This window comes from Lepidochelys olivacea, assembly GCF_965140295.1.
Source record: "Lepidochelys olivacea isolate rLepOli2 genome assembly, chromosome: 5".
Taxonomy (NCBI): domain Eukaryota; kingdom Metazoa; phylum Chordata; order Testudines; family Cheloniidae; genus Lepidochelys; species Lepidochelys olivacea.
The window spans coordinates 113,986,680-114,014,058 of record NC_140415.1 but is presented as its reverse complement, the minus strand read 5'-3'; the positions used below and the strand labels follow the sequence as shown (position 1 = coordinate 114,014,058).

The following is a 27,379-nucleotide window of genomic DNA, read 5'->3' as shown; positions in this document are numbered from 1 at the left end:
GGTGTACAGGCTCTTGCCGTTATATTGGACCAGACCGGACCGCCTTACATTCACCTCTGCCTACATCTCATGCAAAATACCCTCACAAGCTGCCTGGAACGACAGTCGCATAGAAAGATCCTGACATGGACTCATAAGCAAGGGAAACTTCTGGAGGTGTATTTTGTGGCAAGGATAACAAAGAAAGAAGAATATCCCGGTTTCTAGGTTACTTATAATTAGGCACTCTGAAATTTTAAACGAGTGCAAATATATGTTCTTTTCCTGCACTGTGAAAAGATTTTCAGATCATTTTACTGGATTTGTAAAAGTGTCTTTATGTTGATCCATTTATATTTATTTACAATATTAATGTATTGCTTTTATTTATTTTTTCAGAGGTTTTATAATATTTATAAATAAATATTTATTTCTACAAAATAGCAACCGACAGCAGTAGTGATTTGTACTAATTAGATTTTTAAAAAAACAGAGACTCAATAAAAATCTTCTCTTGTTTTACCTTAAGACTCCAGTTCAGCAAAGGACTTGTAAACATTTGCCTAACTTTAAGTACACGAGCTTTCCTTTGACATAAGCAGTTAAACTTGACAACATGCTCAAGTACATTGTGAACATAAACCCTGATTCAGCAGTGACTCCATAAGAAAAATAGCTTGGGTAATTAGTTTGACCACTCCAACAGACCACACACCACAACCTCAACTCCGCAGCTTTTGTGTTTCTGCCCATTACCAGATTATTTTCACGCACAACATTTGTAGTTGCAGATATTTGGAGCAGTAGTTCATTGTGATGAAATGAAAGGGATGATGGAGACACAGGCATTCTAAGGGGAAGACTTCAGGCTGTCGTGGTACAAAGTTGCTTGTCCCCTTCCTCCCCAATGAGATGTGTGTGAACTGTCAGGTTTCCATGTGCGCAGACTCCGTATCTCCCCCACCACCACCATCAGGAAGGGTTATGTGGGTTTAATTTTCCCCCTCCACCAGTCAGGTTTGGGTACACTTGGCTCACAAACACCATCAAACTTGTACATACCCAACCCCTCCTGTGAATCAGGCTTGTAAGCATCTGCTGCTGCTTCCCTTTGCTCTCCCCCGGGTGCTCCCAAAACAAGCATATGTGCTTAGGGACTGCATGTTGCACCAACAACCACCAGCTGGAGAAGCACAGTCCATCAAAATTTCAGTTGAGCTGTGAATGACGAAAAATTACCTGAAAGCAAAAAAACAAAAACAAAAACAAAAACCATCCATTGGAACAAATCATGTAAGGATCTCTTTGTCAAGTTTAGGTATGTAGATAGTATTTTTGAAGAGCTATTAGTTAGTCCCATCATTGTCTAGCATTAATTTAAGCCATACTCTAAATCTGGAGATTTCTTATTTAAAAGTTTTTAAAGAAGTCAAACAACCACTACATTACATGTTCAAATAGTGAAAAAAAAAGTGTGTGTGAATTTTTACACTGATTGGAAGCCTGCCTTTGGGAAAAAAACCAGGAAGGTATGTCCCATTTCAAATCCCTTTTGTAACACAGTCCAAACTATGCTGTCTCTAATACGAGACTAAATTCTTCACAGTCAACAGATGGCAGCATTGCAGAAGCTTTTGCCCTCTGTTCTCTTTAGCTGAGGGGTTCTCAAACATTTCATTATGTGGGCCTCATCTTACAAAAATCGATCCTTTCCCCTCCCATTCAGGATCAGGTAACATTTGTGTGGCAGGTACACCAAATGCTTACAAAGAAAGGTAGTACTAGAAACGCATTTATATAAGTTTAGCGGTCTTTAAAGGAACGTAGGATCTGCCAGTTCTCTGAAGACCATCACCCAGTACTCCACGTACTGCCACTGATTCAGGAAACTCAGTTTGGGACCTGTTGGTTTAGAGGCATGTACAAGGAGTTAACTCTTAAAACAAGTGCCTCTCCTTTCTTATGGTGCAGTTTTTTTCCAAGAGCTGTAGCCATCAGCTGTCCAAGTTCTTTCCTGCCCAAATCTTTCTCCCTTCATTCATTCCTTCACGTACTTGGAGCCAAAGGTTATATTGACACAACACAATCATCTGAGAATAATGAGAGCAAAATTAGACTGCATGAAAAAGTCACCACCCCCATAATGTATTCCCTGCCCCTCTGATGGAACATGGCCGTCATATAGCACCTGGGAGCCATACAAACTCTTCAGATTCTAACTGCTTTGTTGCTCATGGAGTGCAGTGGGGAACCTCCTGACATTCATCCCATCATATTGTTTATAAGCTGTGCTATGTGGAAAACAATCCATTCATCTACTGAAGAAGCCATTTGATGCCATGTATCATCTAAGATTTCAGGCCTTCCTGTGGGAAAGCCAACCACAGGGGGATAAAAAGGGAGGAACATGCTAATAATACATCCCCACTTCAGCTCACTTTTATCCTTCCGCTGGCAGGCAGGAGGGGATACTCGCAGGTTTCTCCCCAGCCTTCATCATAGAAGCAGATGAGCCTGTGGCTTCTACACAGAACACAAGGTCTTTTCACACAGAGCTACTGAGTTTCTGCATCAGTTGTTGGGACCACTCAGAGCCCCGTTCCGGTCCCTGTCAGCGAGGTTCCGTTACAGCCATGAAACCAGGGCTTCCTTCAGACTGCAGTTGCCTCAGACACTCTCTGTAGGTGACATGGAGAGATGCACCCACCAGACCTGTAGTAGCACTGCCCCAACTCAATGCGCGTCTGCTCGTTCCAGGCCCCACACGTGGATCATAACTGTATGGAGAACACCGCAAGAGGGAACTGGGAGCAAAAGCTTCTGATTCCACGGCACCTCATCTCACCCCACACACCCTTCCATGTGGCACAGGGAAGAGGCATAAGCAGAGGGCTCTACCCCTGCATAGATCCTCTGCAGCAGGCTCTGAGGCCGTTGTAACCAACTTTTCTCAAATAATAGACTGGTTCTTTGCCTACTTGCTGCAGGGAAGATGGAAGTAGAGGTGCTGGGGTTGAGCAGCATCAAGTAATATTAGCAAGTGAATGCATGGTCTCCATCATATACAGGGTTTTCAGTTTTCTTCAATGGCTTTCAGCAGCCATACAACAACAAGTATTCCAGTGCCCCTAAATTGCTGTCACCATACAGATTTACTGAAAAAGATGATTTGGCTCCCCCGCCCCGCATTACCCTGTGATTACTTTGTTACCTTCTCCTCCCCTAGTATTCATACTACGGTACTTATTTCCCTCTCTCCTCAACATCTTCTCTGGACTTCACCCTCGTGTGGGATAAACATCCCCGGCACCCATGGAAAGTAATGCGAGAAAGGGGAGCGTAGTGCATGGCAATCTGAGGGCTCTGGTAAGTCTGCTTTCTCTGCACTATTCAGAAACTTTCATGTCGCTGATATAAGACTCTGATAGTTCTTATCAAAGTGCAGGAAGCCTTGGGAGACTCTAACCAAATTAATATGGACAGAAATGTTTTCATGGTTTATTCAGGTGATTCTTCCTTTCTAATTTCAGTGAAAATAGTTTTCTATTTGGATGAAAACACATTTTCCTGCCACGATGGCAAAATCCAGCACAACAGTCTGTGCTAGGGGAAGAGAACCATGAAAATGATATGTGACCACAGGAAACCAAGAGGCTAAAAGAAAGCTGAAGAATTTCCCTGCCCACGCCAAAGGGAAAACAAAAAAGTTAAGAGAAGGAACTAGCCAAAATGGTGAACACTGATTTTGATTTTTAAAAAATTCTTTGAATGACTACAACCCAGGGACATGCCTGTTAAAAATACAAATCAGGACTTCTCTTCATAACCTCCTCTGGCCGCACTGTAAATCACAATCATCCATGTGGGTATCTCTCCAGTATGTGTAACTAATTGCTCATCCTGTTTTACTAATTACCCTCCATTTTTCACCACTGTCAGCTACTCAGAGTGACCAATAGGACAACATATTCACACCGTCTAACTGCATCGATTCCTCAGCTACAGTATATACACTCAGATCTGGAAGTAAACAAAAACTGAAAAAAGGTTCCATTCTCTCAGAGCTCACTCTCTATCTCCTGTGTTTTCCTAGAAGGAAGATACCGATATTTGCTGGTGTCTACATATTAAGTGTGCTTTTCAAGTTGCATGACTGAAGTTGAAAGTTACCAATATTTTTGGGAGGCCTAACATAGGTGCTGCCATACCCCCTGGCTTGAAGTGGTTACCTTCATATTCACGGTTTACAGTTTGGTTCAATGGCTCTCAACAGCCCCACTACACAAACTGTTCCAGCTCCCCTGAGGCCAACCCTTTCCTCCCACTTCCTCCAGGCCTCAAAACTTTAAATATACCTAAACTAGTTTTGTTTGTCAAATGCAGGAAGTGATGAATGAGAAAAGTGTAGGGTTTGATGAATTGGCGGTCTTCTCATTACCACTTCTGAAGTGTGGATGATCGTATTATATTAGATCTTTAAATTAATGCATCATGAAAAGCCTGTATGTATGTGGATCCAGCATAAGTGAAAGGGGTTTGGTCACTTTCACAACAATACAAAATGGAGGAAGCGTGGTAAAAGAATCTAGAAAGCAGTGAATTATACAGAAAGAAAAAGACTGAAGCCTCCAGGAGGGAAAAACCTTTTAAAAAAAACAGAAAATGATGAAACAAAAATTCTGCCGCCAATTATTTAAAGTCAGAGACATGAAGGAAAGACACAGCAGTCTACATAGGACCCTCAAGAAACTCCAGGCTCAAGGTTCCACACAAAGAAAAGAAGTGGAAGACATCGGCATGACCACCAGGTGTTTGCTGCACATTTGCCTCATACTGCTCTTCTCCACTGAAATCTCATCTCAGCTCTGTACCATGCTTCACTTCCAGCAGAACAAAGTGAACAAAGAGAGCTTGGAGCTTCTGGAGAAAGTGAGCGGAAATCTCCCCTCACAATGCATAAATGAAAGGGCAGCTTTCAAACCCACCCAGGATGTCCTCCAACTCCCAGTGTCCCAGAAGGAGAATGCCAAGGTGGCAATTCAAGAGATCCTCCAAGAGATCTTCAACATCTTTAGCAAAAACCTTACCCAAAGTGCTTGGGATGGGGCTTCCATAGTCAGGTTCCAAAATGGCCTTTACCAGCAAATTCAGCGGCTGGAGGCATGTTTGAGAGCACAGACAGAGAAAGGCTTAACCAACCCAGAAAGTCAGGACCTCCAGATCACCAGTCGGAGAGTGAAAAAATACTTTCAGGGGATAGATGCTTTCCTGAAAGAAAAGCAATACAGCCTGTGTGCCTGGGAGATCATTCGCGTGGAAATACCCAGATGTTTTGTACTGATTGACAAACTCACTCGAAGGCTGAGTAACTAAGGTACAGTACAAAACTTTTCCCTGGAGTAAATGAATTCACATTAAGGTAATTTATACAGCTGAACAGAGATAATGGATATTTTATAACTCTGCTTATATAGAGCCTGATCCTTCTTCTGTAGGATCAGTGGCCAAATCGCAACTGATTTCCATGGCAGCAGCTTTAGGCTCTTCCTGTCCTGTCCTGGAAACGGATTTTCAGTGACATGGATTTACTTTTTGGTGTTTCTACTATTGTTTATTTGTTTATTGTTTATTTTTGCACATCTTCATAATCTCTCACATATCAGTACTGTTGTGCAGTAGGGAATTGGCAGACCATGCAACAAAGTACACATATGTGGAATCCTTCGGCACCTCACCAGCACTTTGTGGTATGCGAGGGAAGAAAGTATCATTATCTGATGACGAAAGCACTCTGACTTCGACATACATAGTGTGTTTCTACAATTATCAGCATGGCTATTAATTAATTTGTCCTCATGAGAACTATTTCTAGTATTCCAAGGTTTGAGAAGCTTCCTAGAGACTTTCTAAAAAAATATGAACATACTAAAAGACTTGCGAGCTTATGTGTGGAAAAGATATTGTCATTTAATTTCTTGAGATCAATTCAGTGAAAATTATACTTTTTCCCTTTGTGTTTCAACTGTTTCCAATTTCATTTCAGCTCCGGATGCTGCAACTACTGAGGAGAAGACAGACGGATGCAGTGGAAATCCTCCTCTCTGCAGATTCTTCCCACAGTGACATCTAACACTCCATAATGCTTGATGTCTTATGCCGTACATTCACTCTCATGAAATTCCAACTGCACAAATTTCATTTCATGTGATAATATTCTGTTCATTTACTCAGGTTTAAAATGCAAAATGAAGGATATCGATGCAAAAAAGTTACAAGACAATTAAGAATTTTAAAAGAAAGGGTTGGACCTTAAACATTGTTGACATTGTGTGTTTGCACTATATTTCTATGATGTCTTCTCTGATCCAATCTCACCTCTGAACTGTAACATGCAGTATAACCACAGTATAACAGCATAACACATATGAACTGGAACAGCTTCCAAACAAGCTCCCTGAGGCGGGAGTTCCAGTCAGAGATTCCAACATAGACTCATCAGCCAGCTGGGCATCTGGAGACAGGTTTGGTTGCAATGATGGAAAGCGGGACTCTCTTACCAGGACGGAAGGACGGACCTTCAGCTCACCAGGATGAAGGTGAAGAGATACCAGTTCTTTCCTCTAGCAGACAAGCAGTTCAGCATCAGCGCTGGCAAGAGAATCCAAGTGGAATTATGCAGTTTTCAACTACAGGACAAAGTCACAAAGAAGTTTAGAAATTAAAAATACCAACCTGTTTAGAAGGACTAACTGAAATCAATGAACATTTTAGACATGATTTACAATGAGATGCAGTGGAATTCTAAAAGCTGTTGCTACTATTTATTCTATTTGTGCATTGTGGAAATAGTTTCAGATCATTTTATGATATTTGTAACAGGATATTTATATCAGTCTATTATTTATTGCGCTTAATGATATTTTATCGTAGAATAATTGAAATAAATTATTTTCTTATACAAAATGGCAACAGAGTGGTAATGATTTGGTTAAAAAAAAATCCAACCAAACACTCTATTATTGTTCAGCCTTAAAACCCCAAGTCCAGAAAGTATTTATGCACGTGACTTCTAGTATGTGACCCATCCTACTGGTGTTCATGCTTCCAGCTGGGAACATACTTAGATACACGGATGAATCAGTGTGCAAGTTCACTGTACTTCCATAGGAAAAAAGGAGCTATGGAGTGATAATTAATCTTTCCACGATAACAAACCATGCACCACACCTGATCTCTGCCTCTTTTTCCTCTGCTACTTTTTCCTTGGTTGTTTTCCCCGAGCAGATAACTTCTTGTTGTGGATGTTTGGTGGAGTAGATGTCCTGGAAGAGGCCAAACTATTGCTGGGGGGCGGGTCCCGGGGGGAGAAGAGGGCACCAATCAAGACAGTATACACCTTCAAACACACACCAGTTAAGCTACCATTTAATTAGCTTGCTCATAACTCCATCAATCACGTTTGTGTGCCTTCACATACCACCTACCCACAATACATTTACAAGCACCAGCCCGCCCATTAAGTGTGGGCTTCCATGAATGCTCATCATTTGTGTGTCCCCCACACACATTCGGTTCCATCATTTTTGTGTGAGCACAGCACAGACAAAATTCATTCTTGAGTGCACACCACAAACAAAATTACATGTGAGTAATGAGAGCGGGAATAGGGCAATCGAATGAGGATTATCAAAGCTTCTCTGTCACCTCTAAAATGCAGCCCTTCTCCACTCTGAACTCTAGGGTACAGATGTGGGGACCTGCATGAAAGACCCCCCTAAGCTTATTCTTACCAGCTTAGGTTAAAAACTTCCTCAAGGTACAAACAGGGAAAGAGCCCACTTGGAGAGGTCTTCCCCCCAAAATATCCCCCCAAGCCCTATACCTGCTTTCCTGGGGAAGGCTTGATAAAAATCCTCACCAATTTGCATAGGTGAACACAGACCCAAACCCTTGGATCTTAAGAACAATGAAAAAGCAATCAGGATCTTAAAAGAAGAATTTTAATGAAAGAAACAGTAAAAGAATCACCTCTGTAAAATCAGGATGGTAAATACCTTACGGGGTCATCAGATTCAAAACACAGAGAATCCCTCTAGGCAAAACCTTAAGTTACAAAAATATACATTCCATTCAGCACAGCTTATTTACCAGCCATTTAAACAAAAGGAAATCTAATGCATTTCTAGCTAGATTGCTTCCTAACTTTTTACAGGAGTTCTGAAGAGCATTCCTGATCTGTTCCCGGCAAAAGCATCACACAGACAGACAGACAGACCCTTTGTTCCCCCCCCCACTCCAGCTTTGAAAGTAACTTATCTCCTCCTTGGTCATTTTGGTCAGGTGCCAGCAAGGTTATCCTAGCTTCTTAACCCTTTACAGGTGAAAGGGTTTTGCCTCTGGCCAGGAGGGATTTTATAGTTCTGTATACAGAAAGGTGTTACCCTTTCCTTTATACTTATGACAGGGGGAATACATCAGTCAGTTACTATCCAGGAACAATACTGAATTCTTCTGAAAAAGTCTAACTGCCCCAAACCTATACTGTGCCAGAGAGAAACTATTCCCACTCATGCCAGCAGACCTTGAATTAAAAAAGGGGCCATGCTGAGTGGAGAATTCAGTTGAGCTCTTTGACAATATCACCTGTATCATAAGGAGCAGCCAATGCCTGTGGGGAATGCCAGCTCGCATTTCTTAAAAGAGAGGAAAACTGTGTAAATATCCTCCACTGAAGTTCTCCCACATCCTTCCAATGGTGGGCAGGGAGGAGGAGGAGCAGGTTGGACCCCAGCCTTCCTCATGGAAGTGGCTGTCATTCCATCTCCACACTCAGCAGAGTCTATGGTTTCTGCACTGATCAAAAAGGTCTCTCCAGACACAGATCTGCAGCATCTGTCTCAGCTCTGGTCCCATTAGATTCCCTGCCCCAGTCCTTTCAGTGCCAAAGAGTATTTTCAGAACCATGATCCACCTACACAAAACTTGCTGGAGAGGTGGAGCCTCACTAGATCTGATGCCACCAGCAGGTTTATCACTATAATTTCACTCCCACCTCCAGGGAAGAGCTGAGAAAGGAAAAGGAAAAAAAATAGAAATCAGCTGTTGCCACCAGCTAAGTAAAAACCATGTGCACAAACGTCGTAAGAAATCAAAATTACAACCCTGTTCTTAAAAAAGGTAAATATTAAAAAGAGAGAGAGAGGGAGAGAGAGAGAAAGCTAATTGCGTCATTCTAGACATTTCCTGATCTACGTAGATATCTGGGGTTTCAAATGAGTAGTTTCTAGGTATGATACTGATGATATTTCATACCTGGCCCCTTATTTTACACATTAAATTTTTATTTATCGGGACAGTCCCCATATTTGGAGCTTTGTCATTTCTAAGTGCCTATAACCCCTCAACCCCTGCCCCGATTTTTCACACTTGTTGTCTGGTCACCCTAGCTGGGATATCAGCTGGGAAGTCTCTGAAGCTTGGCTTGGGCTTCCTCAGCGAGAGGAAATATACAACCCGTGCCTGGATGGTGTGGTGCTCTGTCACTCTCTTCTGGCACCTGAACCATTTAGAGATTGAGGAGTCTGCTACAACCCTGGCTTAAGAGGCATTATCACATGTTCACACAGTCAAGGCTCATGCACCAAGGTTCAAATGTCCAAGGTTCAATCCTGCCTGCTGACAACTTCAGCCTGTCAGCGTTACAAGGGGGGGCTCATCCAACATGTCAACTGGGAAGTCTTTGAAGCTCAGAATGTGCTTTAACATGTCCTCTCCCAGAAATATACCCAGAGGTGTTTACCTCTTCCAGGGGCCGTGTAATATGTTTAGATTACAATACGGAGACACTTTGCACAGGATTCTAACACACTATTGCTCTTTAATTAATCACTCGGAAATACAGAAAATGGAACAAAAATTGTAAACCCTATCTGCAATTCCCTGCCTCAGTTTCCTCAACACACCAGGCCATTCAATGAGCCTGTATCAGAATCACTTGGGGTCATCCAACATCCTTCTGTTGCAATGCATCACTTATATGCACAAAAACAGAGCATTCTCCTCCAGCTCACATAACCTGGCCTTGGCCAGTTCATCCCCTTCATTCCTCTTGCCCAAATGTCCTGTGGGTCTTCCCCCTGGGATTTCTTTTAGAACCTTTTGGTTTTGTCATCTGGCTCTTTGTTGACCTTCAGTAACTTTCCACTCCTAACCCCCATTCTCCTTAACACCAACTTCGCCAAACTGGTTTCCCAACTCGGAAACACAGTCTTAAAGTTAAGTGTCCCCATTGTCCTCAGCCTAGTGAGTACCTTCTGGAGGTCCTGTCCAACCGGATGGATACACATAGAAAGAGGTTTCCTATGATGAGGAAATTTCATGACAACAACTTCATAATATCACTTTAAAAGTAATAAGTCTTACAGAGACTCCTCCCCTTTTCCCCGGCCTCCGCCTGACACACACACACACACACACACAAACAAACCAAGCCATATGAATCAGGCTTGTGTACACTCAAGTCAGCAATTCTATCCCCCAGTTTTCTGACCAGCTGGTGCCACCCCTCCACACCCTCCACATCAGGCGTGTGTGCTCCTTGCCACCAACAACCAGTTTGGTGCACAGAATGGATTAAACTTTCAGTTATAACATCAACAATGCCTAAAAATTACCTAAACCCAACATTTAAAATTATAGTAATCAACCTGCCGGTGGCATCAGATCTAGTGAGGATCCTCCTCTCTACCAAGTTTGGTGTAAGTGGATAGCAGTTCTGAAGAGCTATCAGTCAACAGCAGCACTGCCAACCACATACTTCAGCCACAGCCTGAATATTTGAGACTGATTCAACATTTATGAAAAATGTTTGGCCCTTTGTAAACATTTTCTGAAATATTTGTACGTGTGAGTTTTTGTTGGAAAAGAATATCTCTGGAGTCAGAAAGTATAAGAAACACTCATATAAATACATATTTTAAAGAGACTTTTTTCCACAGAAGTTCATGCAGCCACCTGGAAAGCAGTTTTGAATTAGAAGGCAACCATCCCAGGAACAGACACAATAGCATTGACTCAGGTGAACCATCACACAGAACAAGCAGCAAATTATGAACAGCAAAGGGAAAAGATGTGGTGACAAGGTCCTGAGCAATCAGAGTGGAATGTGTATAAATCATTTGTCAAATCTTTTAAAATAAATACATTGGCAAATTCTGAATTTCTTTGCAGATTATTTGCAAATAGGAAAAGGGGCTACACTAACCTCTTATTTCATATTCAAATTAAGCTGGCTGACACAGAAAAAAATAATTCCAATAAAATTTCCTGCTATTTTCACTGAAATTTAAATGGACAGGATTTCATCAAATTCTAGCAAATATTTCAACCAGCTCAGTCTCCATCTAACCTTTCCCAGAAAACAGGCTCATTACTGATGAAAATATGCTGAAAGACTATGTGTCTTTCCTCCCATAGCTTTCTTAATTTAACAGGAAAAGCTTAAATTCAGATTATTTAATTCCTCTCCTTCACATAACTATTATCTCCTGAAGCTTCAACTTGCCAGGAAATGCACACGCAGAACTCCCAGTGGAGTAAATGCAAGATTGGGGTGCAGCACCTCTGGTATGATTGGGTCCCTTATATGGTATACTTATGTACAATAAACTGCATTTTTGAAAGTGACATTTCCGAATCGTTTAGGCAAAACTCTAGATTATGATTTTAAAAAGTGCTCGAGGTGATGGGAGAGGGAGATGTAAAAGAAGTGACACGGACAGAAATATGGTCATGTTTTCTTCTTTTCCTTCTTTAAAATTAATATGAAAACATTCCTTTTCAATTTTTGGGTTGAAAACCATTCCCCTTCACTGATGGAAACTCCAACGTGACAGCCTAGTGCTATGGTATGAAAAACAGAAAGTGAAACTTGCTACAGAAAGAAGGCTGCAAACTTCACTCATCAGACCACTTGAATTTCAATGTCCAAGCTCAGTGAAATGCACATTGAAAAAAGAATAAAGCTTGAATGGTGAAAAGGCAAACACATTTGAAAGTGACATTCATTTATGTCAGTCGCTCTAGCATATTTTTTACCAGTGACACAATCTTTTTGACAGGTTTCAGAGTAACAGCCGTGTTAGTCTGTATTCGCAAAAGGAAAAGGAGTACTTGTGGCACCTTAGAGACTAAATTGGTTCGTCTCTGAGGTGCCACAAGTACTCCTTTTCTTTTTACAATCTTTTTGGACAACTCCCTTCCATGTCACTACACTACATCACTGGGAACTACTCAGAACTGCCTGAGAAGACAGCATGTTCACACCCTTCAACTGTACCTGTTCCTTGGGCTTTTCACAACTGGTATCAGGTTCTTAAGTAAACCTCACAGTTTCTCAGTGCTCTCTGTCCATCCTCTGGTATTGGCCTACACACATGGCTTTTCATCTCTCATATTTCAGATGGCCAGGAAATTGCGAGAGATTAATAGAGACTTCTCTGGCCCCAATCTCCCACAGGAATTCTTTTCAGGCTTATCAAATATTAAGAGGTCCCTATAGTATTACTCCCTCTCAAAGGCTGGAAGGAAGGAATGAGACAGCCAGAGCATAGCAGGCTTTTCTGATTTTGAGTGCCACACCAGAAAGGGAAAGTTTGCCACCTGCTGGCAAAGTGAAGGAACAGCAGCTTTACACATCACTTCACTGCTGTTATTTGCAGAGTCTAGCAAAAAGAAGTTCTGCAGTAGTTCCCCCCATCTGCCAAAATTCACTGTTATCACTTAAAAGCATGGATAGTCTTGCTGATGTGACAGACATTCAGACCTGCCGAGCAGTGCTAACTACAGGAACTTGGGAGCAAACAGACAGGTCCCTACTCTAACCTGTAACTGGACGACACTGTTCATCATCATATTCTTCTTACTCTTTACATTTTCGTTATCTAAGAGGGCAGGGAGGACCGAAGGAAAGAAATGTTGGGGTTCAGTAAGATTAAAGTAGTTACCAACTGGGATTTGGTTCTTCGAATGACTTGTTCACTTCCACTAACTAAAAAGAAGGAAACCAAAAGTAAAAACCTCAAGCAGAAAAAACCCTGAAAAGTAGAAAGTGATGAAAGAAAAATCTTTTCCGACAGAATGCTTAAATTCAGAGACAGGGGTCGAAAACACAAAAGTTTACAGAACACCTTGAACAGACACCAGTTGCTCAAGTTCTACACAAACACAGGAAATCTAAGACATCATCATGATCAGCAGGAGTTTGCTGCAATTTTGCCTCATGCTGCACTTCTCCAGTGAAATTTCATGTCTGGACTGTAACAGGCTGCATGTTCTACAAACCAGAATGAACAGCGAGAGTTTAGAGCATCTGGAGAAAATGGGTAGCAACTTTCCCTTCCAATGTCTAAATGAAGGGATAGCTTTCAAGCCCAGAGATATCCTCAAGCTCCAACTGTCCCACCAAGAGAATGCCAAGGTAGCCATCCAGCAGATCCTCCAAGAGCTCTTCCATATCTTTAACAACAATCTCACCCAAGCTGCCTGGAATGGGACTTCCATAAAGGAATTCCAAAATGGACTTCACCAGCAGATTGAGAAACTGGAGATGTGTTTGAGTGCTGAGATGGAAAAGGAGGTAACCTACCCAGGAAATGAGACCCTCCTGCTCACCAGCCTCAAACTGAAGAGATTCTTCCAGACAATAGAGGATTTCCTGAAAGAAAAGCAATACAGCCGGTGTGCCTGGGAGATCATCCGTGTGGAAATACCCAGATGTTTCCTCATGCTCAACAAACTCACCAAGAGACTTGAAAATGAAGGTACCATCTTTTCTTTTTTCCTAGAAAAACTCAAATAATATTATTTGAATAAAACAGCTGGTGAAAGATGGGTGATAGGGTTATAACTCCTAATACGTCGGGCCCAATCTTTCTCCCATAGTAATTTTATGCATACAGCTATTTCAAACGCATGCTCAAATCTTTTCAGAGTAGCATATAATTTAGTGCTTCTCTACCACACACAATATTCTATATGAAAAATATACAAATATATCATAACTGCTAACTAAAGACAAAATATTGTTAAGTGATAACTAACTATGCCAAATAGAACTTTGACCAGTAAGTGTCTAAGTTGGGGAAAAGAACAGTGAGAAGCCCCCTTTCAACAACTACCTCGTAAGACAACATTCCAGTTAGGACACCAGAAAACGGGGGGTCTGTGTTCACACACTTCTATCCCATCAACTCATTTTGGACATAGGGACGGCCGAGGGTTCTTATTCTGCTTTTCTTTCTTTTGTTTACCCCTAACTTCAACAGCTTTAGTAACAACAAATTGTGACAAGATGACAAGTGCACTAAGGCTCAGGATTTAGGATTTGACATCTGGTTAGAAAAAGATGGCCTCTATTTGGCATTTGAATCTCTCCATGTTTGAACCATTCCCCTTTTTCATTCCAGCACGTGATGCTTCCAGTAATGATGCTATGAAAACAGCTGAATGAAACTGCACCTCCACTGGAGTCCTTCGTCTCTAAACTGATTCTCGAATCAGCAGCTTTCGAGACTCCTATCAGTCCATCTTGAATTAAGCAAACTGCCAAACTTCAACTGCACTATTTATAGCCTTCTTGCCATTACCAAGACTGATTTATTCACATGAGAAAATGTAAAACAGAAGATTTTGCTGAAAATATTGCAGAAGACAGCGTAGTATTTGAACCGAAGGAGAAAAACCTTACTATTTCTTAATCATTGGTATTAAACGTTTGCTCCGAATTTGCCTTGGGCTGCTTTTAAAAATGAAATCTTACCTCTTTACTGTAACAGTCTTCGCTTTGGCATAAGAAATATGAACCAGGACAATTTCCAAAAAAAAAGAAGGATAATTTTCCTGCAAAGGCAGAATGAAGAAAGACACCTAACATGGCCCCAAAATTTTCTCACGCCCAGAGAAACCCAGAAAGAGACTGCCAAAGTGGACATCCAGGAGATCCTCCAACAGATTTCCTACATCCAGGGGTGAAAGTAACTTAAAGGACTTACCGGTATGACAGAGTCCTGAGCAGAGGGTAGGCCAAAACCAGAAGAGGTGTGGCCTCAACCGGAAGAGGCCCAGCCTTTAAGTCCCAGGTCTTTAAATCTCGGGCTACCAGCTGCAGAGGCGGCTGGGTGTCCCGGAGCTCGGGGGTGATTTGAAGGGCCTAGGACTCCGTCCACCGCTACCGCAGTGGAGCCCCGGCCCCTTTAAATCTCCGACAGAGCCCCAGGGGCTCTCTGCTGCCTCCGCTACCCCGGGGCTTAGGGCTTTGGTGGAGATTTAAAGGGCCTGGGTCTCCCTGCATCGGCTGGAGCCCCGGGCTCTTGAAATCGCTGTCTGAGCCCCCTGCCAGAGCCCCCGGTGTAGCGGCGGCGGCCAGGGGCTTCGGTGGGGATTTAAAGAGCCCTTTAAATCATGGCCTGAGCTGCCTCCGCTACCCAGGGGCTCTGGCTGCTGCCAGGAGCCCTAGACCCTTTAAATGGCCAGCCTCAGGAAGCCGGTCAGGTATGGCATGGTGTACAGGCTCTTGCCGTTATATTGGACCAGACCGGACCGCCTTACATTCACCTCTGCCTACATCTCATGCAAAATACCCTCACAAGCTGCCTGGAACGACAGTCGCATAGAAAGATCCTGACATGGACTCATAAGCAAGGGAAACTTCTGGAGGTGTATTTTGTGGCAAGGATAACAAAGAAAGAAGAATATCCCGGTTTCTAGGTTACTTATAATTAGGCACTCTGAAATTTTAAACGAGTGCAAATATATGTTCTTTTCCTGCACTGTGAAAAGATTTTCAGATCATTTTACTGGATTTGTAAAAGTGTCTTTATGTTGATCCATTTATATTTATTTACAATATTAATGTATTGCTTTTATTTATTTTTTCAGAGGTTTTATAATATTTATAAATAAATATTTATTTCTACAAAATAGCAACCGACAGCAGTAGTGATTTGTACTAATTAGATTTTTAAAAAAACAGAGACTCAATAAAAATCTTCTCTTGTTTTACCTTAAGACTCCAGTTCAGCAAAGGACTTGTAAACATTTGCCTAACTTTAAGTACACGAGCTTTCCTTTGACATAAGCAGTTAAACTTGACAACATGCTCAAGTACATTGTGAACATAAACCCTGATTCAGCAGTGACTCCATAAGAAAAATAGCTTGGGTAATTAGTTTGACCACTCCAACAGACCACACACCACAACCTCAACTCCGCAGCTTTTGTGTTTCTGCCCATTACCAGATTATTTTCACGCACAACATTTGTAGTTGCAGATATTTGGAGCAGTAGTTCATTGTGATGAAATGAAAGGGATGATGGAGACACAGGCATTCTAAGGGGAAGACTTCAGGCTGTCGTGGTACAAAGTTGCTTGTCCCCTTCCTCCCCAATGAGATGTGTGTGAACTGTCAGGTTTCCATGTGCGCAGACTCCGTATCTCCCCCACCACCACCATCAGGAAGGGTTATGTGGGTTTAATTTTCCCCCTCCACCAGTCAGGTTTGGGTACACTTGGCTCACAAACACCATCAAACTTGTACATACCCAACCCCTCCTGTGAATCAGGCTTGTAAGCATCTGCTGCTGCTTCCCTTTGCTCTCCCCCGGGTGCTCCCAAAACAAGCATATGTGCTTAGGGACTGCATGTTGCACCAACAACCACCAGCTGGAGAAGCACAGTCCATCAAAATTTCAGTTGAGCTGTGAATGACGAAAAATTACCTGAAAGCAAAAAAACAAAAACAAAAACAAAAACCATCCATTGGAACAAATCATGTAAGGATCTCTTTGTCAAGTTTAGGTATGTAGATAGTATTTTTGAAGAGCTATTAGTTAGTCCCATCATTGTCTAGCATTAATTTAAGCCATACTCTAAATCTGGAGATTTCTTATTTAAAAGTTTTTAAAGAAGTCAAACAACCACTACATTACATGTTCAAATAGTGAAAAAAAAAGTGTGTGTGAATTTTTACACTGATTGGAAGCCTGCCTTTGGGAAAAAAACCAGGAAGGTATGTCCCATTTCAAATCCCTTTTGTAACACAGTCCAAACTATGCTGTCTCTAATACGAGACTAAATTCTTCACAGTCAACAGATGGCAGCATTGCAGAAGCTTTTGCCCTCTGTTCTCTTTAGCTGAGGGGTTCTCAAACATTTCATTATGTGGGCCTCATCTTACAAAAATCGATCCTTTCCCCTCCCATTCAGGATCAGGTAACATTTGTGTGGCAGGTACACCAAATGCTTACAAAGAAAGGTAGTACTAGAAACGCATTTATATAAGTTTAGCGGTCTTTAAAGGAACGTAGGATCTGCCAGTTCTCTGAAGACCATCACCCAGTACTCCACGTACTGCCACTGATTCAGGAAACTCAGTTTGGGACCTGTTGGTTTAGAGGCATGTACAAGGAGTTAACTCTTAAAACAAGTGCCTCTCCTTTCTTATGGTGCAGTTTTTTTCCAAGAGCTGTAGCCATCAGCTGTCCAAGTTCTTTCCTGCCCAAATCTTTCTCCCTTCATTCATTCCTTCACGTACTTGGAGCCAAAGGTTATATTGACACAACACAATCATCTGAGAATAATGAGAGCAAAATTAGACTGCATGAAAAAGTCACCACCCCCATAATGTATTCCCTGCCCCTCTGATGGAACATGGCCGTCATATAGCACCTGGGAGCCATACAAACTCTTCAGATTCTAACTGCTTTGTTGCTCATGGAGTGCAGTGGGGAACCTCCTGACATTCATCCCATCATATTGTTTATAAGCTGTGCTATGTGGAAAACAATCCATTCATCTACTGAAGAAGCCATTTGATGCCATGTATCATCTAAGATTTCAGGCCTTCCTGTGGGAAAGCCAACCACAGGGGGATAAAAAGGGAGGAACATGCTAATAATACATCCCCACTTCAGCTCACTTTTATCCTTCCGCTGGCAGGCAGGAGGGGATACTCGCAGGTTTCTCCCCAGCCTTCATCATAGAAGCAGATGAGCCTGTGGCTTCTACACAGAACACAAGGTCTTTTCACACAGAGCTACTGAGTTTCTGCATCAGTTGTTGGGACCACTCAGAGCCCCGTTCCGGTCCCTGTCAGCGAGGTTCCGTTACAGCCATGAAACCAGGGCTTCCTTCAGACTGCAGTTGCCTCAGACACTCTCTGTAGGTGACATGGAGAGATGCACCCACCAGACCTGTAGTAGCACTGCCCCAACTCAATGCGCGTCTGCTCGTTCCAGGCCCCACACGTGGATCATAACTGTATGGAGAACACCGCAAGAGGGAACTGGGAGCAAAAGCTTCTGATTCCACGGCACCTCATCTCACCCCACACACCCTTCCATGTGGCACAGGGAAGAGGCATAAGCAGAGGGCTCTACCCCTGCATAGATCCTCTGCAGCAGGCTCTGAGGCCGTTGTAACCAACTTTTCTCAAATAATAGACTGGTTCTTTGCCTACTTGCTGCAGGGAAGATGGAAGTAGAGGTGCTGGGGTTGAGCAGCATCAAGTAATATTAGCAAGTGAATGCATGGTCTCCATCATATACAGGGTTTTCAGTTTTCTTCAATGGCTTTCAGCAGCCATACAACAACAAGTATTCCAGTGCCCCTAAATTGCTGTCACCATACAGATTTACTGAAAAAGATGATTTGGCTCCCCCGCCCCGCATTACCCTGTGATTACTTTGTTACCTTCTCCTCCCCTAGTATTCATACTACGGTACTTATTTCCCTCTCTCCTCAACATCTTCTCTGGACTTCACCCTCGTGTGGGATAAACATCCCCGGCACCCATGGAAAGTAATGCGAGAAAGGGGAGCGTAGTGCATGGCAATCTGAGGGCTCTGGTAAGTCTGCTTTCTCTGCACTATTCAGAAACTTTCATGTCGCTGATATAAGACTCTGATAGTTCTTATCAAAGTGCAGGAAGCCTTGGGAGACTCTAACCAAATTAATATGGACAGAAATGTTTTCATGGTTTATTCAGGTGATTCTTCCTTTCTAATTTCAGTGAAAATAGTTTTCTATTTGGATGAAAACACATTTTCCTGCCACGATGGCAAAATCCAGCACAACAGTCTGTGCTAGGGGAAGAGAACCATGAAAATGATATGTGACCACAGGAAACCAAGAGGCTAAAAGAAAGCTGAAGAATTTCCCTGCCCACGCCAAAGGGAAAACAAAAAAGTTAAGAGAAGGAACTAGCCAAAATGGTGAACACTGATTTTGATTTTTAAAAAATTCTTTGAATGACTACAACCCAGGGACATGCCTGTTAAAAATACAAATCAGGACTTCTCTTCATAACCTCCTCTGGCCGCACTGTAAATCACAATCATCCATGTGGGTATCTCTCCAGTATGTGTAACTAATTGCTCATCCTGTTTTACTAATTACCCTCCATTTTTCACCACTGTCAGCTACTCAGAGTGACCAATAGGACAACATATTCACACCGTCTAACTGCATCGATTCCTCAGCTACAGTATATACACTCAGATCTGGAAGTAAACAAAAACTGAAAAAAGGTTCCATTCTCTCAGAGCTCACTCTCTATCTCCTGTGTTTTCCTAGAAGGAAGATACCGATATTTGCTGGTGTCTACATATTAAGTGTGCTTTTCAAGTTGCATGACTGAAGTTGAAAGTTACCAATATTTTTGGGAGGCCTAACATAGGTGCTGCCATACCCCCTGGCTTGAAGTGGTTACCTTCATATTCACGGTTTACAGTTTGGTTCAATGGCTCTCAACAGCCCCACTACACAAACTGTTCCAGCTCCCCTGAGGCCAACCCTTTCCTCCCACTTCCTCCAGGCCTCAAAACTTTAAATATACCTAAACTAGTTTTGTTTGTCAAATGCAGGAAGTGATGAATGAGAAAAGTGTAGGGTTTGATGAATTGGCGGTCTTCTCATTACCACTTCTGAAGTGTGGATGATCGTATTATATTAGATCTTTAAATTAATGCATCATGAAAAGCCTGTATGTATGTGGATCCAGCATAAGCGAAAGGGGTTTGGTCACTTTCACAACAATACAAAATGGAGGAAGCGTGGTAAAAGAATCTAGAAAGCAGTGAATTATACAGAAAGAAAAAGACTGAAGCCTCCAGGAGGGAAAAACCTTTTAAAAAAAACAGAAAATGATGAAACAAAAATTCTGCCGCCAATTATTTAAAGTCAGAGACATGAAGGAAAGACACAGCAGTCTACATAGGACCCTCAAGAAACTCCAGGCTCAAGGTTCCACACAAAGAAAAGAAGTGGAAGACATCGGCATGACCACCAGGTGTTTGCTGCACATTTGCCTCATACTGCTCTTCTCCACTGAAATCTCATCTCAGCTCTGTACCATGCTTCACTTCCAGCAGAACAAAGTGAACAAAGAGAGCTTGGAGCTTCTGGAGAAAGTGAGCGGAAATCTCCCCTCACAATGCATAAATGAAAGGGCAGCTTTCAAACCCACCCAGGATGTCCTCCAACTCCCAGTGTCCCAGAAGGAGAATGCCAAGGTGGCAATTCAAGAGATCCTCCAAGAGATCTTCAACATCTTTAGCAAAAACCTTACCCAAAGTGCTTGGGATGGGGCTTCCATAGTCAGGTTCCAAAATGGCCTTTACCAGCAAATTCAGCGGCTGGAGGCATGTTTGAGAGCACAGACAGAGAAAGGCTTAACCAACCCAGAAAGTCAGGACCTCCAGATCACCAGTCGGAGAGTGAAAAAATACTTTCAGGGGATAGATGCTTTCCTGAAAGAAAAGCAATACAGCCTGTGTGCCTGGGAGATCATTCGCGTGGAAATACCCAGATGTTTTGTACTGATTGACAAACTCACTCGAAGGCTGAGTAACTAAGGTACAGTACAAAACTTTTCCCTGGAGTAAATGAATTCACATTAAGGTAATTTATACAGCTGAACAGAGATAATGGATATTTTATAACTCTGCTTATATAGAGCCTGATCCTTCTTCTGTAGGATCAGTGGCCAAATCGCAACTGATTTCCATGGCAGCAGCTTTAGGCTCTTCCTGTCCTGTCCTGGAAACGGATTTTCAGTGACATGGATTTACTTTTTGGTGTTTCTACTATTGTTTATTTGTTTATTGTTTATTTTTGCACATCTTCATAATCTCTCACATATCAGTACTGTTGTGCAGTAGGGAATTGGCAGACCATGCAACAAAGTACACATATGTGGAATCCTTCGGCACCTCACCAGCACTTTGTGGTATGCGAGGGAAGAAAGTATCATTATCTGATGACGAAAGCACTCTGACTTCGACATACATAGTGTGTTTCTACAATTATCAGCATGGCTATTAATTAATTTGTCCTCATGAGAACTATTTCTAGTATTCCAAGGTTTGAGAAGCTTCCTAGAGACTTTCTAAAAAAATATGAACATACTAAAAGACTTGCGAGCTTATGTGTGGAAAAGATATTGTCATTTAATTTCTTGAGATCAATTCAGTGAAAATTATACTTTTTCCCTTTGTGTTTCAACTGTTTCCAATTTCATTTCAGCTCCGGATGCTGCAACTACTGAGGAGAAGACAGACGGATGCAGTGGAAATCCTCCTCTCTGCAGATTCTTCCCACAGTGACATCTAACACTCCATAATGCTTGATGTCTTATGCCGTACATTCACTCTCATGAAATTCCAACTGCACAAATTTCATTTCATGTGATAATATTCTGTTCATTTACTCAGGTTTAAAATGCAAAATGAAGGATATCGATGCAAAAAAGTTACAAGACAATTAAGAATTTTAAAAGAAAGGGTTGGACCTTAAACATTGTTGACATTGTGTGTTTGCACTATATTTCTATGATGTCTTCTCTGATCCAATCTCACCTCTGAACTGTAACATGCAGTATAACCACAGTATAACAGCATAACACATATGAACTGGAACAGCTTCCAAACAAGCTCCCTGAGGTGGGAGTTCCAGTCAGAGATTCCAACATAGACTCATCAGCCAGCTGGGCATCTGGAGACAGGTTTGGTTGCAATGATGGAAAGCGGGACTCTCTTACCAGGACGGAAGGACGGACCTTCAGCTCACCAGGATGAAGGTGAAGAGATACCAGTTCTTTCCTCTAGCAGACAAGCAGTTCAGCATCAGCGCTGGCAAGAGAATCCAAGTGGAATTATGCAGTTTTCAACTACAGGACAAAGTCACAAAGAAGTTTAGAAATTAAAAATACCAACCTGTTTAGAAGGACTAACTGAAATCAATGAACATTTTAGACATGATTTACAATGAGATGCAGTGGAATTCTAAAAGCTGTTGCTACTATTTATTCTATTTGTGCATTGTGGAAATAGTTTCAGATCATTTTATGATATTTGTAACAGGATATTTATATCAGTCTATTATTTATTGCGCTTAATGATATTTTATCGTAGAATAATTGAAATAAATTATTTTCTTATACAAAATGGCAACAGAGTGGTAATGATTTGGTTAAAAAAAAATCCAACCAAACACTCTATTATTGTTCAGCCTTAAAACCCCAAGTCCAGAAAGTATTTATGCACGTGACTTCTAGTATGTGACCCATCCTACTGGTGTTCATGCTTCCAGCTGGGAACATACTTAGATACACGGATGAATCAGTGTGCAAGTTCACTGTACTTCCATAGGAAAAAAGGAGCTATGGAGTGATAATTAATCTTTCCACGATAACAAACCATGCACCACACCTGATCTCTGCCTCTTTTTCCTCTGCTACTTTTTCCTTGGTTGTTTTCCCCGAGCAGATAACTTCTTGTTGTGGATGTTTGGTGGAGTAGATGTCCTGGAAGAGGCCAAACTATTGCTGGGGGGCGGGTCCCGGGGGGAGAAGAGGGCACCAATCAAGACAGTATACACCTTCAAACACACACCAGTTAAGCTACCATTTAATTAGCTTGCTCATAACTCCATCAATCACGTTTGTGTGCCTTCACATACCACCTACCCACAATACATTTACAAGCACCAGCCCGCCCATTAAGTGTGGGCTTCCATGAATGCTCATCATTTGTGTGTCCCCCACACACATTCGGTTCCATCATTTTTGTGTGAGCACAGCACAGACAAAATTCATTCTTGAGTGCACACCACAAACAAAATTACATGTGAGTAATGAGAGCGGGAATAGGGCAATCGAATGAGGATTATCAAAGCTTCTCTGTCACCTCTAAAATGCAGCCCTTCTCCACTCTGAACTCTAGGGTACAGATGTGGGGACCTGCATGAAAGACCCCCCTAAGCTTATTCTTACCAGCTTAGGTTAAAAACTTCCTCAAGGTACAAACAGGGAAAGAGCCCACTTGGAGAGGTCTTCCCCCCAAAATATCCCCCCAAGCCCTATACCTGCTTTCCTGGGGAAGGCTTGATAAAAATCCTCACCAATTTGCATAGGTGAACACAGACCCAAACCCTTGGATCTTAAGAACAATGAAAAAGCAATCAGGATCTTAAAAGAAGAATTTTAATGAAAGAAACAGTAAAAGAATCACCTCTGTAAAATCAGGATGGTAAATACCTTACGGGGTCATCAGATTCAAAACACAGAGAATCCCTCTAGGCAAAACCTTAAGTTACAAAAATATACATTCCATTCAGCACAGCTTATTTACCAGCCATTTAAACAAAAGGAAATCTAATGCATTTCTAGCTAGATTGCTTCCTAACTTTTTACAGGAGTTCTGAAGAGCATTCCTGATCTGTTCCCGGCAAAAGCATCACACAGACAGACAGACAGACCCTTTGTTCCCCCCCCCACTCCAGCTTTGAAAGTAACTTATCTCCTCCTTGGTCATTTTGGTCAGGTGCCAGCAAGGTTATCCTAGCTTCTTAACCCTTTACAGGTGAAAGGGTTTTGCCTCTGGCCAGGAGGGATTTTATAGTTCTGTATACAGAAAGGTGTTACCCTTTCCTTTATACTTATGACAGGGGGAATACATCAGTCAGTTACTATCCAGGAACAATACTGAATTCTTCTGAAAAAGTCTAACTGCCCCAAACCTATACTGTGCCAGAGAGAAACTATTCCCACTCATGCCAGCAGACCTTGAATTAAAAAAGGGGCCATGCTGAGTGGAGAATTCAGTTGAGCTCTTTGACAATATCACCTGTATCATAAGGAGCAGCCAATGCCTGTGGGGAATGCCAGCTCGCATTTCTTAAAAGAGAGGAAAACTGTGTAAATATCCTCCACTGAAGTTCTCCCACATCCTTCCAATGGTGGGCAGGGAGGAGGAGGAGCAGGTTGGACCCCAGCCTTCCTCATGGAAGTGGCTGTCATTCCATCTCCACACTCAGCAGAGTCTATGGTTTCTGCACTGATCAAAAAGGTCTCTCCAGACACAGATCTGCAGCATCTGTCTCAGCTCTGGTCCCATTAGATTCCCTGCCCCAGTCCTTTCAGTGCCAAAGAGTATTTTCAGAACCATGATCCACCTACACAAAACTTGCTGGAGAGGTGGAGCCTCACTAGATCTGATGCCACCAGCAGGTTTATCACTATAATTTCACTCCCACCTCCAGGGAAGAGCTGAGAAAGGAAAAGGAAAAAAAATAGAAATCAGCTGTTGCCACCAGCTAAGTAAAAACCATGTGCACAAACGTCGTAAGAAATCAAAATTACAACCCTGTTCTTAAAAAAGGTAAATATTAAAAAGAGAGAGAGAGAGAGAGAGAGAAAGCTAATTGCGTCATTCTAGACATTTCCTGATCTACGTAGATATCTGGGGTTTCAAATGAGTAGTTTCTAGGTATGATACTGATGATATTTCATACCTGGCCCCTTATTTTACACATTAAATTTTTATTTATCGGGACAGTCCCCATATTTGGAGCTTTGTCATTTCTAAGTGCCTATAACCCCTCAACCCCTGCCCCGATTTTTCACACTTGTTGTCTGGTCACCCTAGCTGGGATATCAGCTGGGAAGTCTCTGAAGCTTGGCTTGGGCTTCCTCAGCGAGAGGAAATATACAACCCGTGCCTGGATGGTGTGGTGCTCTGTCACTCTCTTCTGGCACCTGAACCATTTAGAGATTGAGGAGTCTGCTACAACCCTGGCTTAAGAGGCATTATCACATGTTCACACAGTCAAGGCTCATGCACCAAGGTTCAAATGTCCAAGGTTCAATCCTGCCTGCTGACAACTTCAGCCTGTCGGCGTTACAAGGGGGGGCTCATCCAACATGTCAACTGGGAAGTCTTTGAAGCTCAGAATGTGCTTTAACATGTCCTCTCCCAGAAATATACCCAGAGGTGTTTACCTCTTCCAGGGGCCGTGTAATACGTTTAGATTACAATACGGAGACACTTTGCACAGGATTCTAACACACTATTGCTCTTTAATTAATCACTCGGAAATACAGAAAATGGAACAAAAATTGTAAACCCTATCTGCAATTCCCTGCCTCAGTTTCCTCAACACACCAGGCCATTCAATGAGCCTGTATCAGAATCACTTGGGGTCATCCAACATCCTTCTGTTGCAATGCATCACTTATATGCACAAAAACAGAGCATTCTCCTCCAGCTCACATAACCTGGCCTTGGCCAGTTCATCCCCTTCATTCCTCTTGCCCAAATGTCCTGTGGGTCTTCCCCCTGGGATTTCTTTTAGAACCTTTTGGTTTTGTCATCTGGCTCTTTGTTGACCTTCAGTAACTTTCCACTCCTAACCCCCATTCTCCTTAACACCAACTTCGCCAAACTGGTTTCCCAACTCGGAAACACAGTCTTAAAGTTAAGTGTCCCCATTGTCCTCAGCCTAGTGAGTACCTTCTGGAGGTCCTGTCCAACCGGATGGATACACATAGAAAGAGGTTTCCTATGATGAGGAAATTTCATGACAACAACTTCATAATATCACTTTAAAAGTAATAAGTCTTACAGAGACTCCTCCCCTTTTCCCCGGCCTCCGCCTGACACACACACACACACACACACAAACAAACCAAGCCATATGAATCAGGCTTGTGTACACTCAAGTCAGCAATTCTATCCCCCAGTTTTCTGACCAGCTGGTGCCACCCCTCCACACCCTCCACATCAGGCGTGTGTGCTCCTTGCCACCAACAACCAGTTTGGTGCACAGAATGGATTAAACTTTCAGTTATAACATCAACAATGCCTAAAAATTACCTAAACCCAACATTTAAAATTATAGTAATCAACCTGCCGGTGGCATCAGATCTAGTGAGGATCCTCCTCTCTACCAAGTTTGGTGTAGGTGGATAGCAGTTCTGAAGAGCTATCAGTCAACAGCAGCACTGCCAACCACATACTTCAGCCACAGCCTGAATATTTGAGACTGATTCAACATTTATGAAAAATGTTTGGCCCTTTGTAAACATTTTCTGAAATATTTGTACGTGTGAGTTTTTGTTGGAAAAGAATATCTCTGGAGTCAGAAAGTATAAGAAACACTCATATAAATACATATTTTAAAGAGACTTTTTTCCACAGAAGTTCATGCAGCCACCTGGAAAGCAGTTTTGAATTAGAAGGCAACCATCCCAGGAACAGACACAATAGCATTGACTCAGGTGAACCATCACACAGAACAAGCAGCAAATTATGAACAGCAAAGGGAAAAGATGTGGTGACAAGGTCCTGAGCAATCAGAGTGGAATGTGTATAAATCATTTGTCAAATCTTTTAAAATAAATACATTGGCAAATTCTGAATTTCTTTGCAGATTATTTGCAAATAGGAAAAGGGGCTACACTAACCTCTTATTTCATATTCAAATTAAGCTGGCTGACACAGAAAAAAATAATTCCAATAAAATTTCCTGCTATTTTCACTGAAATTTAAATGGACAGGATTTCATCAAATTCTAGCAAATATTTCAACCAGCTCAGTCTCCATCTAACCTTTCCCAGAAAACAGGCTCATTACTGATGAAAATATGCTGAAAGACTATGTGTCTTTCCTCCCATAGCTTTCTTAATTTAACAGGAAAAGCTTAAATTCAGATTATTTAATTCCTCTCCTTCACATAACTATTATCTCCTGAAGCTTCAACTTGCCAGGAAATGCACACGCAGAACTCCCAGTGGAGTAAATGCAAGATTGGGGTGCAGCACCTCTGGTATGATTGGGTCCCTTATATGGTATACTTATGTACAATAAACTGCATTTTTGAAAGTGACATTTCCGAATCGTTTAGGCAAAACTCTAGATTATGATTTTAAAAAGTGCTCGAGGTGATGGGAGAGGGAGATGTAAAAGAAGTGACACGGACAGAAATATGGTCATGTTTTCTTCTTTTCCTTCTTTAAAATTAATATGAAAACATTCCTTTTCAATTTTTGGGTTGAAAACCATTCCC

The 27,379-nt window shown here is 42.0% G+C and overlaps 3 protein-coding genes across 3 annotated transcripts; all 3 read left to right on the top strand.

Annotated features, from left to right (window-relative positions):
* Positions 1-4,776: 4,776 nt before the first annotated feature.
* On the top strand, positions 4,777-5,352 carry LOC311521220 (interferon beta-like; the record flags this gene model as incomplete). Its single annotated transcript, XM_084629439.1, has 1 exon — positions 4,777-5,352. The coding sequence occupies one exon, from the start codon at positions 4,777-4,779 to the stop codon at positions 5,350-5,352; it is 576 nt and encodes a 191-aa protein (XP_084485565.1).
* A 7,873-nt stretch (positions 5,353-13,225) lies between these two features.
* Positions 13,226-14,488, top strand: LOC311520599 (interferon beta-like; the record flags this gene model as incomplete). The annotated part of the gene is made up of 2 exons (XM_084628151.1): positions 13,226-13,799; positions 14,445-14,488. The coding sequence occupies 2 exons, from the start codon at positions 13,226-13,228 to the stop codon at positions 14,486-14,488; spliced, it is 618 nt and encodes a 205-aa protein (XP_084484277.1).
* Positions 14,489-20,313: 5,825 nt separating this feature from the next.
* LOC311520286 (interferon beta-like) lies at positions 20,314-20,889 on the top strand (the record flags this gene model as incomplete). The annotated part of the gene is made up of 1 exon (XM_084627649.1): positions 20,314-20,889. One exon carries the CDS (start codon positions 20,314-20,316, stop codon positions 20,887-20,889), a length of 576 nt encoding a protein of 191 aa, XP_084483775.1.
* Positions 20,890-27,379: the final 6,490 nt, after the last annotated feature.